This window comes from Neofelis nebulosa, chromosome 16, assembly GCF_028018385.1.
Source record: "Neofelis nebulosa isolate mNeoNeb1 chromosome 16, mNeoNeb1.pri, whole genome shotgun sequence".
NCBI classification, from domain to species: Eukaryota; Metazoa; Chordata; class Mammalia; order Carnivora; family Felidae; genus Neofelis; species Neofelis nebulosa.
Window position 1 is genome coordinate 5,992,696 of NC_080797.1, and position 13,802 is coordinate 6,006,497.

At 47.0% G+C, this 13,802-nt stretch overlaps 1 protein-coding gene across 1 annotated transcript in view; it reads left to right on the forward strand.

Moving 5' to 3' along the window:
- Positions 1–13,802, forward strand: part of DNAH9 (dynein axonemal heavy chain 9) — a 337,407-nt gene that overhangs the window by 265,451 nt on the left and 58,154 nt on the right. Inside the window, exons 58-60 of the mRNA XM_058704720.1 lie at positions 2,770–2,940; positions 5,300–5,422; positions 12,997–13,190. Coding sequence (XP_058560703.1) covers positions 2,770–2,940; positions 5,300–5,422; positions 12,997–13,190 — 488 coding nt within the window. The remainder of the gene's footprint in view (positions 1–2,769; positions 2,941–5,299; positions 5,423–12,996; positions 13,191–13,802) is intronic.

A 13,802-nucleotide genomic window follows, 5' to 3' on the forward strand; every position in this document is an offset into this window, starting at 1 on the left:
TCAGCCAAAGGCTAAGAGAGGGTTAATGAGGCTTCACTGGCCGAGGGCCAGGGGGTCCTGAGAAAGATAAGACCGCTGGCTGGAAGGCCTATGTCCCTCTGTTTCGTGTCTTCTGTGCAGGGAGGAGGGACCTTGCTCAGAGAGGTGGGGAAGGGAAGAATCAGACAGAAGCAAAGAGCACAGAGCTCTGATCTCAAACCGAAGGCCTGTTGACCTATTTTCAGAGGGCTTTTCACCCTCCTTGGTGGTGAAGATCCAAGAGTCAGGACAACCACTAATCCAGATGCCTGGCTTCCCGTGAAAGTGTGTTGGATTTCAGTACTGAGCCCCCATTCCTTCCACACAGTAGAAGTTGGCTGGAGCTACGGGGATGGATGGCTCCTCCAGGATCAGCTTCTGCCTCCCTCTGGCCACGTTCCTTCCCCTCGTCCCCGTTTGGTCTCACACACCTGGCCCCTGGGGCATCTGAGTTTGAGACCCTCGGTCTGGAGCATCTCTCATGCTTTGCCCAAGCTCTTTAGGGCACTAGTGGGACACAGTCATCCATTAACAGATCTTTTGAATGCCTATCATACGTGAAGAGCTGGGCTGGATTCTGGGTTGCTAAGGACTGACTTCCATCCTCAGTGTGCCCACAATCTGGTAGAAAGGACAAGGTGAAACATATATTTTTTAATTTTTAAATGTTTTTATTTACTTTTGAGAGAGAGAGAGAGAGAGAGAGAGAGAGAGAGAGAGGGTGCAAGCGGGGGAGGGGCAGAGACAGGGAGACGCAGAATCCAAAGCAGTCTCCAGGCTCCGAGCTGTCAGCAAAATCCCGACATGGGGCTCAAACTCACAAACCATGAGATCATGACCTGAGCCGAAGTCGGACGCTTAACTGACTGAGCCACCCAGGCGCCCCCAAGGTGAAACCTATCTAAGGCACAAGGCCATGGACAGGGGCCCTAGAAGAGTGACAGGGTGGTTAGAGCCAGCCATGAGACTGTGTGCACAACAGATGACCTCCAGGAGGGGGTCGTACAAGCAAAGGTCAGCCCAGCGCTGGCTTCTTCCTGGAAGTCAGGAGGATGGGAGTCCCCTTTAGGATGGAACGGAAAAGGGAGCCCAACTTAGCTGAACGTAAAGAAAATGCTAAGCGTACCTAAGTCTTTGCATTTTCTTTAGGTCTTTTTTCTGACTCGTGAACCACCTTGTCTAAACTTAGTAGCTGGAGATTCTTTACTGATCACTATCATTTCAATAAAGATAGATTTAGGGAAAAGAAGGCACAGTAACGCCCTGGGGAAAGCTATACACTCAGTCTCTGCAGACTCACTCGCCAGTATAAGTTGTCCAGATTTCTCTGTGTGGACCTGGGGGACATGACCCACCTCCACTGAGCTAATCTCCAGCCTACCAGGTGTGGGCACACATCACCGTGGATTGGGTTGAAGGCAGTCAGAAGATTTTGCTAGGATCATCAAAACTGAATGAAGAAGGGAGTCTGCAGGGGTTTCCTTAACAAGAAACACCATGGAACTTTGAAAAATAGGAGGTCCTATTTTCCCCCCCATTTTGCAACTGAGGAAATCTCGAGATGCAAATTTTATATGGTTTCCACTGAGGTTTAAATACCTGGTGTTGGAAAGACCCAAGACTCCTTTTTTTTCTTCTTCTTCTTTTTTGAAGCCACCAAAGGGCAATAGAGTAAAGACTGGAAATCTGCATAGCCACGAATTGGAAAGGCCTGATTATATCTTGATTTTTATTTTCTTTAATGACTCATTCTATGCATATCATAAAGTGCAGCATTCCTAATATTGATTTGTATAAATGCTGTATATGTGTAAACCATGAAAAATTGATTCATATCATTTGTATTTCTTAAGAGACCCTTGATGTTCAGAAGACATAGCCAAAGCAGGCCTCGCACCCTGCTCTCTGATTCAGGAAGGGTCTATGAAGAAATAAAGGGTGTGTAAAAGGATTCTCCAAATGACTGCAGACTTAATAGGAAGAAAAACAGCACATGAGATTCTGATCATTACCAAAAGGAAAAATAATTAATTTTAAAATATTCTGAGTACCTATTATGTACAAGAGTCTCTTTAAGACAACAGATTTGTCCAACCCATTTTGGTTCTACCATCAGGAATTCTGGAATTTACTGGATAGTATCACTAATCCCAGCTGGTTATTGTTGACCGTGCTTACCCATTTGTGGGGGTGGTTATCCAACAGAACTTACTGGATCTAATTTAATTATTTTGGTTCCTGGATAGTCACTTTTCATTGGTCAGAACTGTAGGCTCTTGTGTGTATGCCTCATAGCTTTGCCCACATCATGGCAATGTAACAATTCATACGAGCAAACTAAGAAAAGAGCTAATAGAATGTTGTCTTGTTGCTACGGTCCCTTCTTTTAAAAAAAAAAATTTTTTTTTAATGTTTATTTATTTTTGAGACAGAGAGAGACAGAGCATGAACGGGGGAGGGTCAGAGAGAGAGGGAGATACAGAATCTGAAACAGGCTCCAGGCTCTGAGCCGTCAGCACGGAGCCCGACGCGGGGCTCGAACTCACGGACCACGAGATCGTGACCTGAGCCGAAGTCGGCCGCTTAACCGACTGAGCCACCCAGGTGCACCAACCACGGTCCCTTCTTGGCAGGATATGCTGGGAAAACATTTCTGAGGCTGGCAAATTACAGTATTCTTCACAGGTGAGTCTACTAGTTACGTATACAGAGAGCTATGTAAATTACCAGTGTCCAACCTCCTGCCCCCAGGCCTTCAGCATCGTCTTCCAGAAGGCTGTGGAGAAGGCTGCTCCGGACCAGAGCCTCAAGGCGCGTGTGACCAATCTGATAGACAGCATCACCTTCTCCGTATACCAGTACACCACACGTGGGCTCTTCGAGTGTGATAAGCTGACCTACCTTGCCCAGCTTACCTTTCAGGTAAAGGTAGAATCAAGAAGTTTCCAGAAAACACGTCATTTTCCAGTGCCCAACCAGCAGGTGTAAAGAAAGTTTGCTCTTTTCACTTCGCTTCCCATAGAACGTGAAGACTATTAGGCTCTACGCAGAGGCATCGGACAAGAAGGTCCAATATGGCGCGTGCATGCTGCCTCACCATTGTCACACTCACGGCAAACATGCCTAATCAACCGTTGTACTCGTTTACCTTGGATGACCTAGGATCCTCCTCCACATTGTCCTCCAGCCGGCCACTAGCCATCAACCCAAGCTGGCACTAAAAATGGAACTCAACGGCCATACCAAAAACTAGATACTTTTTGAGATGCTAGAAGAAATGTAGAGCATCCCTCATTATTTATTTACCTTTAGGGATGTGAGTTTCATGCCCCACCCTTCCCTCAGAATAAGAAATTGCAAATGTCGGGGCGCCTGGGTGGCTCAGTCGGTTAAGCGTCTGACTTCGGCTCAGGGCATGATCTCACGGTTTGTGAGTTCAAGCCCCGCATCGGGCTCTGTGCTGACAGCTCAGAGCCTGGAGCCTGCTTCACATTCTGTGTCTCCCTCTCTCTCTGCCCCTTCCCTGCTCATGCTCTGTCTCTCTCTGTCTCAAAAATAAATAAACGTTAAAAAAAATTTTTTTTAAAGAAATTGCAAATGTCGGGGCGCCTGGGTGGCGCAGTCGGTTAAGCGTCCGACTTCAGCCAGGTCACGATCTCGCGGTCCGGGAGTTCGAGCCCCGCGTCAGGCTCTGGGCTGATGGCTCGGAGCCTGGAGCCTGTTTCCGATTCTGTGTCTCCCTCTCTCTCTGCCCCTCCCCCGTTCATGCTCTGTCTCTCTCTGTCCCAAAAATAAAAAATAAAAATAAAAATAAAAAAACGTTGAAAAAAAAAATTAAAAAAAAAAAAGAAATTGCAAATGTCTTTCCATAGCCATAGCAGATTTGGCCTTGAAAAGGTCCTTAAGAACTCTGATTCTCAAGGGCTTGGGGGGCATCAGGGACTTCCAGTGTTAATAAGAAAACCTTGTCTTCCACTTACTCTCAACATCAAAAAGCCACGAGAATTTATTTCCTCGCACTTATCCCTCTAATCATTTAGGTTTGGGAATTTTTTCCGTAAGTTAACTGGGAACACGCTTAGATTATCTCGAAGGCCTCTTCCAATTCTAAACACCAGATATGCTATGATGATTTCTGGGCACTCTGTTTGCATGTTCCAAAGCCTGAATCCACGGGGGAGTGTTAGTGTGGCCCGTCCCTGTCACCCTCTGTATTCCCTCTCCAGCCCAGAAGCATGTGGTGTCATCAGAAGAACTTGGGGCACCTGGCTGGCTCAGTCAGTGGAACGTGTGACTCTTGATCTTGGGGTCATGAGTTTGAGCCCCACATTGGGTGTAGAGATTACTTCAAAAAATGAAAGGGGCACCTGGGTGGCTCAGTCAGTTGAGCATCCAACTCTTGATTTCGGCTCAGGTCATGATCTCACGGTCATAAGATCAAGACCTGCATTGGGCTCTGTGCTGACAGCATGGAGCCTGCTCGGGATTCTCTCTCTTCCTCTCTCTCTGCCTCTCCCCTGCTCACATTCTCTCTCTTGCTCTCTCTCTCTCTCTCTCAAAAAAAAAAAAAAAAAAAGGAGGAGGAGAAAGAGAAGAATAAAAAGGTTTCATCAAATTAATCCCACTGCCCTGCTTGCTGGTCACTCCCCTATTCTGCAACCCCTTTAGCATTATTGATTCATTCGTGCATTTCTCTCTTGCATGTGTCCGTATGTGACATCCTCCTCAGGCATGTCACTTATATGTGTCATCTTCTCAGATCGCAGAGATGTGCTCCGTGGCATTTAGGACTGATAGAACGCTTGCTAATCAAGGTACCTGGTCACTCACTGTGTGCATTTATGTCACCCTGATGTTGGTGGGTGAATATACACATACCCAGAAGTGATTTGCGCAGATAACCCACTTTCTTTCACTCCACCCTCTTGAACGTTTATTTTTGTTTATTTTGAGAGAGCGAGCAGGGGAGGGATAGAAAGACAGGGAGCGAGAGAATCCCCAGCAGGCTTCACGCTGCCCGCACAGAGCCCCATGCGGGACTCGACCCCACAAACCGTGAGATCATGACCTGAGCCAAGTTAGAGAGTCAGACGCTTAACCGACTGACCCCCCCCCCCACCCCAGGTGCCCAGCACTCCACCTTCTTTAAAACAACCAACACTGATGAGCACGCTCTAGGGTTCAAAGCAGCGATGATTACACCGAGTGTGAACCCCCAGATCTCCAGAACTCTGTGACCAGCACCCCTAAAGCATCGTGGTATCGTTCTTCCGCCTTGCAGATCCTCCTCACGAGCGGGGAAGTGAGTGTGGCCACGCTGGATTTCCTGCTTCGATCTCCGGGGCAGACAGGCGTCACCAGTCCCGTGGGCTTCCTCTCCCATCAGGCCTGGGGTGGCATAAAGGTCAGTAGAAAAGACCCCTTGAAAAAAGTCAAGTTCTCAGCTCTTGGAGTTTCTCCCCTGACACTTGTCCCCATGAAGTCGGCACGGTGCTCCTTGGGGGTTAAACACGGGTGCGTGCCTTCACCTGGCCCCCCACAGCAGAGCTCACCCTTCCCGGGCCTGCTGGGAAGGCTGTCAGTGGAACAGGTGCACGCTGGTTCAGGGCTCTGCCCTCAGGATGTGGGGCGACAGGAAGATCCAGGAGCTTCCCTGCCTCAGCCAAGCTGCCTTTCACCTGCTGGCACTGAGGGCTGGACCGCGGACTCCTCTGTGGGGCCCTCAGGCCGTGTGGGGGTGCTCCAACAGGGCTCCCAGGAACCAGACACCTGCCAGGGCTCTGTTCAGGCACATCCATGCGGGTCCTAACTCAGTGGGGGATGCATCCCAGGCTGGGATTCCTACCGGTTCATAATAGCTCACATTTATTGAGCACCTGAGAAATGCATTTTATTCTCACGTTCACCCGGGACATCGATGTTCTTTATTCACATTTAACGCAAAGCATGTTTTCTTTCCATGTTACGCAGCTGAGTGTGGTTGGGATTCTATGAACGTTATTCCATGAAAAGATCACAAAGTATAAGCTCCTTGTTGTAGGGACCATGCCTGCATTGATGTGACACGATGGGTGTGTGATATGATGCTGAGCAGTGACATTGACTGAGCAGTTTCCCCCTGCAGGGTCCGGGCCACCATCCATGTAGGCAGCCGTCGGGTCCACACCTGGATGCTTACACACAGCAGGTGCTGGTGCTTTGGGGACACTGGCATCTACACGAAATTAATCCTCTTTGTGATTATCCATGTTTGTTGCATGTTATACACAGTTCATAGAACAAAGGACTGTCAAGTGACGGGAGTGGTTCTCTTGCTCTTTACATTTTTTATTAAGTTTTTTAAAATGTTGAGATGATATGAATTCACATGCAAGTATAAGAAATAATAGAAATATCCTTCATACCCTGCATCCCTCCATGGCAACATCTTGCATTCCTATCTTGGAACATACACCCAGGAAATCTCCATTGATACAATCCACTAATCTGAGTCTGATCTCACTAATTTTTTATGCATTTGTGTGTGTGTGTGTGTGTGTGTGTGTGTGTGTGTGTGTGTGTGTGTATGTATGTATGTTTCACATGTGAAGATTCACCCCGGTCAAGGTACAGAACCCCGGTCAAGGTACCACCAAGGTACCACCACCCCGGTCAAGGTACAGAAAATTCCATCACTGTAGGGACCCCTACGCTGCCCTTTATGACCACAACAACCTGATCCCTCCCCTACTGCCTCACGCATGGCAACCACTAATCTGTTCTCCGCTTGTACAATTTTGTCCTCCCAAGGACGTTATGTAAATGGAATCCTACAGCATGTAACCTTGGCGGACTGGCTTGTTCACGGAGCATAATTCCCCTGAGAGCCATCCAAGTGGATTCATTTTATAACAGAAGCCCAGAACGTAATATTTATACACACACTCTCCTCTTCGAAGGAACCATCTTAGGAAATTCGAGGCTAATTTCACTCATGCTGCCTTTCTTTGCCCAAAAAATTTTTCTAACTTCTTTTTCAGAGTCCACAGGTATTCTTTGAATCATCTTGAGGGCTGTATCTAAATCAGGATTCATCAAACTTTTTTTTTTTTTTAACTTTTTTTTTTTTTGTTTGTTTTTTGAGACAGAGCATGAGCAGGGGAGGGGCAGAGAGAGAGGGAGACACAGAATCTGAAACAGGCTCCAGGCTCCGAGCCATCAGCCCAGAGCCCGACGCGGGGCTCGAACTCACAGACCGCGAGATCGTGACCTGGCTGAAGTCGGACGCTTAACCGACTGCGCCACCCAGGTGCCCCCATCAAACTTTTTCTGTACAGGGTCACACAGTAAATATTTATGGTTTGAGGGCCAGACTCAGTCACAACTACTCAGCTCTGCCAAAGTCACACGCGATGTGTAAATAAGCGGAAATGGCTGAGTGCCAATAAAACTTTATTTACAAAGACAGGCGGTGGGCCAGATTGGGTCTGCAAGCTATAGTCTGCTGATCCCTGACCTCAACAGCAAAGGTGTGAGTGATTTTCATTTATTAACTGCATTTGTCATTCTGGACCCTGTCTGGCAGATAAGAAGAGGAATAATATACTGGAAAAGAAGTAATGAAGAACTCCATTCACAACAATAACCAAAATAACAAAGTTCCAAGATTTCTAAGAAAAATCATAATAAATGCAGAGATTTGTGGAGAAAAACCTAGGGTAGCCAAAATACCATTTGCATAGGTAGTTGTTATAAAAACTGTTCATGAAATATTTTTTGTTTTTCTATCAAGTCATTGAATTCTGGTGTGTAGTTTTTACACATACAGCTCATTCTTTTTTTTTTTTAATCTTTATTTTTGAGAGAGAGAAAGAGAGAAAAAAAAGAGCATGAGCAGGGAAGGGACAGACAGAGAGGGAGACACAGAATTTGAAGTGGGCTCCAGGCTCTGAGCTGTCAGCACAGAGTATGATGCAGGGCTCAAACTCACAGACCGCAAGATCATGACCTGAGCCAAAGTTGGACACTTAATCGACTGAGCCACTCAGGAGCCCCACGTACAGCTCATTTCAATTCAGATGTTAACTTTTCATTGCAAGCACTGGATACATATTTAGAGTTCACAAAACTTAGATTTACAATATTGACCTAAGTTGTTCAGAACGTACTTAAAAGTTTTCCAAATTACTAAAGCCAAGTTCCAGCTTCTGAACTTAAATTTAAAAATAATTAAAATTGGGGCAGCTGAAATAGCCCAGCAGGAAAAGCATGAGACTTTTGATCTCCGGGTCATGAGTTCGAGCCCTACATTGGGTGTAAAGTTTACTTAAGTAAATAAACTTAAAAAAAAAAATAATTAAAATTAAGTGCGATTAAAAAATGCAATTCCTCAATCACATGAGCCACACTTCATTGGCTCCATTGACTACCTTGATGGACAGTGTGGCCCCAGGGCTGAGAATACCCACTCATAGTCTGCTGCCCTTATGGAGGGAATAAATTCTGGAAATCAGTTCTGAATGAGCCCATTTGCAGAACCGGAGTAATGATGGACTGTTTAACACAGGCTCTGGAGCCAGACATTCCTGGGTTCAAGTTCTAGTTGGAGTGTGTGTGGCCTCTGGCATATGATCTCATTCCTCTGAACCTTTCTTTCCTTATCTGCAAAATGGCTATTATAATACCCACCTCCTAGGGCTCCGTTGAACAGATAGTAAATGGTCAGTAAACAGAAGGTACTTGTGATTATAGTTATGGTTATGGCCATGGCATTAGTTTCCTAGAGCTGCTATCACAAAGTACTACACCCTGGGTCCTCTCGCAGTTCTGGAATCGGGAAGTCTGGAATTAAAATGTCAGCGGCGTCATGGTCCCTCCAGAGTCTCTAGGAGAGGATCCTTCTTTGCCTTTTCCAGCTTCCAGTGGCTCCGGGTATTCCTTGGCTTGTGGCGGCCTCAGTCCATCCCCACGGCCTTCACATGTCATCTTCCCTTTGTGTGTCTTGACATCTTCTGTCCTAAGAACACCAGTTGTACTAGGTTAGGGCCCACCCTGGTGACCTCATCTCATTTTGATCACACCTGCAAAGACCCTACCTCCAACTATAAGGTCACACACAAGTCTGGGAAGTTAGCCCTTCAGCCCATCTTTCTGGGGAACACAGCTCACCCCATAATAGTTATGATTATTAATTACCCGGCTGTGGGGTGTATATATTGCTGTGGTTGATGGGCATCGTGCCTGATGGAACTTGTTCACTGAAGGTGAAACCTTGAGGAATTGTGAGTCTGGAATTCCAGTCCAGCTTGCCTTTCCCTGTGCTACGCCACAAAGCCCTCCGCAGCAAAAGTCATAAAGAATAAATGACTCGAAAGCACACCCTACCACTTTCACTTGACGTTACTCAACTCGAAAGCTCCTGTGCCACCCAGTTCCGTTTCTCTTTCCACAAGACGGATTGTTTGCTCCGCTTTGCTTCTCCGTTTGGTTGTGTGGGCTAAGCTCGTCTGGCTGGTCAAAGCCTTTTACAAATGAGCGCTTAGCTTTCTCTCTCGTTCTCTGAGTTGCGTTAGGTAGGGCAGTAAAAGGCCACCCCCGTCCCGCTCAAGCACGGGGCAGGATGTCAGCAGGTGGAACAAAATATGATGCGTAGTACACATCACCAAAGCCTTTGATCAGCGCTCCTTTTAAGTGTTGGGTTGAATGTTAGCCTGAAGACATAAATACAACTGCATAGGATATGACTTACCAAACAAAAGTTTTTAGTTCTATCTGATGAGGAAGGTCGCTTGCCTTGTTTCCCCAGAAGAACTAATAATCAGGTAATGAGCGAACTCTTTGAGATAAAAGACTCCTTTTATGATTATCCTTTGTGAGGATGTTTTAAGTCTCACCAAATGCTGAGCCGGAAGGTAATGGCACGTCCCTTTCTCCATTATAAAATCTCTTCGATGATGCACGCCTTTGTCAGAGTCTGAAAGGACCTCTCCCTTCCACTCTGGACGCCAATTTGCACAGTTGTATTTTGCTGCACAGCCCAATGTAATTAGGTTAATTAGTCATTTCCATTTAGCTTATTAGAAGGCTAGAAATCCCTTTGCCTCATTTGGAAGATTAAATGTTGCAATTGTGCTCAACCCAGAGCCTCAAGAAAGCGTATTTCAGACCCAGTCATGGCAGCTGGGAACGCTGATCAGGGCATAATGTGCTCAGTTTTGTGGTATCGCCCGAGGGGGTAACGGGCCCGCAGAAGGGTTAATGTTGATGCCAGCTGGGAGCAGGGGTGAAGCTGTAAGAAGATGGGAGTCGGTTCCTCAGCCCAGAGAGAAGTAATTACAGTAGCAGCAGCTTTTCGCAGCCTGTCAAGAGCCCTCCTGCTGGCGGCCCAGATGTCAAACTTTATTAATTGAGCACTTGCTAAGCGCCAGGCAGCCTGCTAGTTCCAAGGCTTTCGGAGATGCCTAAGAAAGTCCTTGCCCGCAGGGAACTCACAGTCTTGCGGGAGTGACAGGCAAGTAAGCCAGGTAGGGGGATTCAGTAACTGCAGGAACCCCAAGGAAGCAGCAGGGAGGGCGTTACTGTCTTCAAAGCACTCGTTTCTACATTAAAATGTGAGCAACGGTATTGCATGGCCTCATTATCCAAGTGGGAAAATCAAAGCCCGCAGTCTCTGAGTCGCAAGAGGCTTGTGGGGCGGTGGTGCTGGGACCAGAGCCTTCCACTCCTGGCTCCCCCTTCCCCGTGCTACACACCACTCCCCCTGGCCCCCACCTCTCAATAGAGTGACATGCACCCCCTGCTTAGTGGCCAAGGTCAAGTGGGGCAGGGGTTGGGGGGGGACACAGAGCCCGTGTGAAAGGGCACGTGAAGACAGGACCTGTGTTCGTCCACATGGGAAATGAGACTTGGCAAGCCCAGACTAAGGGTCTATGTCCTTCTCTAGCTTCACCTGCCCCGGGTCACCCGTAAGACCCCTCTGCTGCTGGCACACTGCTTTCTGACAGGCCCCCCCCTCCCCTTTCCAGACTTTGACTCTCGTTGACCCCACCCCATTAAATGCCCTTCCCTTTTCTCTCCCTCCATCTCTGCCCAACTGAATTCTACTTACATCTGAAGGCCTCCCTCATCTGTCCTTTCTCCTTAACTTAGGACTGCAAGTTCCTTGAAGGCATGTGTCCTTTTTTTTTTTTTTTACCTTTGTACCCCCAAGTGCCTGGCATGAAGCATTCAATAAATGTTGAATGGATGGATGGATGGATGGACAAACAGATGAATTCAAATAGCAAGAAGGTATTGGGATACTTAAAATTCATGGCATTGTGGTAGATGCTTTGGACATACTCTACCTTTTAATCTCATGGAAGAGACCAAATGTACAAGCAGAGTCAAGTAATAATGGAAAGAACTGCAGAAAAGTGTCCAAGTGACTAATGTTTATGTGGGCATTCTCAAGGAATGGGATGGGATGAACCACCACCCAAAATTTGGTTTTGACATCAAGACTGATGATGCCACGCACATACCAAGAGAGTATTAAAAAATGTATTACTCACATGGCATCTGGGTGGCTCAGTCGGTTAAGCATCCAACTTCGGCCGAGGTCATGATCTTATGGTCTGTGGGTTCGAGCCCCACGTCGGGCTCTGTGCTGACAGCTCAGAGCCTGGAGCCTGCTTCGGATTCTGTGTCTCCCTCTCACTCTGCTCCTCCCCCGCTCACACACTTGCTCTCTCTCTGTCTCTCTCTCAAAAATGAATAAACGTTAAAAACCAAATTTGAAAATGGCTTGAGAGAGCCAAGGAAGGAGACCACTTTGGTTTTTGGTTTTTTTGTTTTATTTATTTATTTATTATTATTATTATTATTATTATTATTATTATTATTATTATTTTTAGTAGTTTAAGGTTGGGGCAGGGGTGAGTATTTCTGTATGTGAGCAGGGGTTTACAGGGTTCGGCTTCCCTCCAGCACCCGAGGAGGGAGTACCAAGACTTACTTATCAGCTTGCCTGGATGTGGAGGAGAAGAAGAAGGTGTGGGGTGGTGGCAGGGGAGTGGATAAGGCTTTAAAGCTGTCAGCTACCAAACATCTGAACCTTGAATCAGACCCTTTGTTAAAGATTTCAACACTGTGAGTAGTTCCAAGTAGCCCACGCAAGAAGGATGGGAAGGCTCTGTGTTTCTCTGTGAGAGAGGAGGTACCTGAGAGAGGTTGCTGATTATGAACAGGACTGTAACAACCTGTAGGATCTTACCACATGCTAATCGTGACCAGCACAAGAAAAGGAAGGAGTGGAATTTGGGGGAGGAGAGATCAAGGATCTCTCGCATGATGAAAGTAGTGTAGACAAAGAGTTGAGTTGGGAATGAGTCCGGCACAGTTCCAGGGTTGGGCACTGATACTCTTGGACAGAGTAGGAGGGAAGAAGGACACCCGGTTCCCCGGATGGATCGGAAGGAAACGCTAGATGAAAACGTTTGATTACTAAGTTGCGTATTTGGACTTAGTCCTTATTGGAAGCAGGCAACTCAGGGAAATTTCAGTGTTGGCATTCACACAAAGTCAGTATCTAGAGGCACCTTGAGAGAGAACTTGAGTTGCCAGCAGAATGAGTATTGAGATAAAAGGAAGGAGTCAGAGACTTGAAATGTCTGGGCTCCGTGAACAGCAAAGTCCTGGTATCTTTTCTTGTCCCTCTTCCCAATCAATACCCTGCAGGAAGGTGCAGTTCAATGTGCTACTGATAATAATCCACTTTATTTGCTAACCCCTGCACACTATTAGTACAGTTTGCTGAGGCGACTTGATCAAAACACCTCCTTTTCCTTGAGCTTACCTGGGGGGAAGATCCAAGATTCCAGACGCGAGTATGAACGAGACAGAATTACGTCTATACTCGTATCTCATTCCTTGACACCTTCCCCCCGCCCCCAACGCAATGAAAACTATAGCTTTCTGGAGAAACTGTATTTCACAGCAAGATCCTCCAAAATGTCACAGGCACTTTCATCAATGGAAGAATTCTGTAATCTGGATCGAGACATTGAGGGATCCGCCAAGAGTTGGAAGAAGTTTGTGGAATCGGAATGTCCTGAGAAGGAGAAGTTTCCACAGGAGTGGAAGGACAAGACAGCCCTGCAGCGCCTCTGTATGATGAGAGTCATGCGGCCTGACCGGATGACCTACGCCATACGGTACGGGACAGGGGACAGTGGGGAGCCCCAGGCTGGGCGTGGAGCAGTCTTGACGTGGCCAGATTGGCAGAGCTGAGCACAAAGGTCATGTGTTTCTAGTCACAGGGGTCTTGGTACCAACATCCAAAATCCAGTAAGGCCTGTTGCCCTGTGTCTGCCATGTATTTTCTTAATAGCTAAGTGGACAACTTGGAAAGAGGTGAGCCCATCCATATCAGCATTGAGAAGGCTGCTGGTCACATCTGTTGTGCTGGGAGATGATGGTACCCAGAGAAGAGCTAGAAGGATCACCCATAGCAGGAAGAACGTCTCTCCGACCGCAAAGAAGGGAGACAGCGATATTTGTGCCTTTAGCTGAGGTGGTAGGATGATGGTGGAAAATTGAGAACTGTGTCTAATGACGTCTGTGTTCATCAGTTGAGTCTGTGCGTGAGAGGAGGTGGCAGGGTTAGAGACTTGAGAAGGGCGCAGAGTTTGAAATAGAATCTGTGACAAGTGGGAGAGAAGACCCACCAGGGAAACCCAAAGAATTCTGAGCAGCATTGAGAGCCCACCTAGTTAAGATCATGTATTTACAATGGCACCTGTCTTCATCAATGGTTCCCTGTGGCA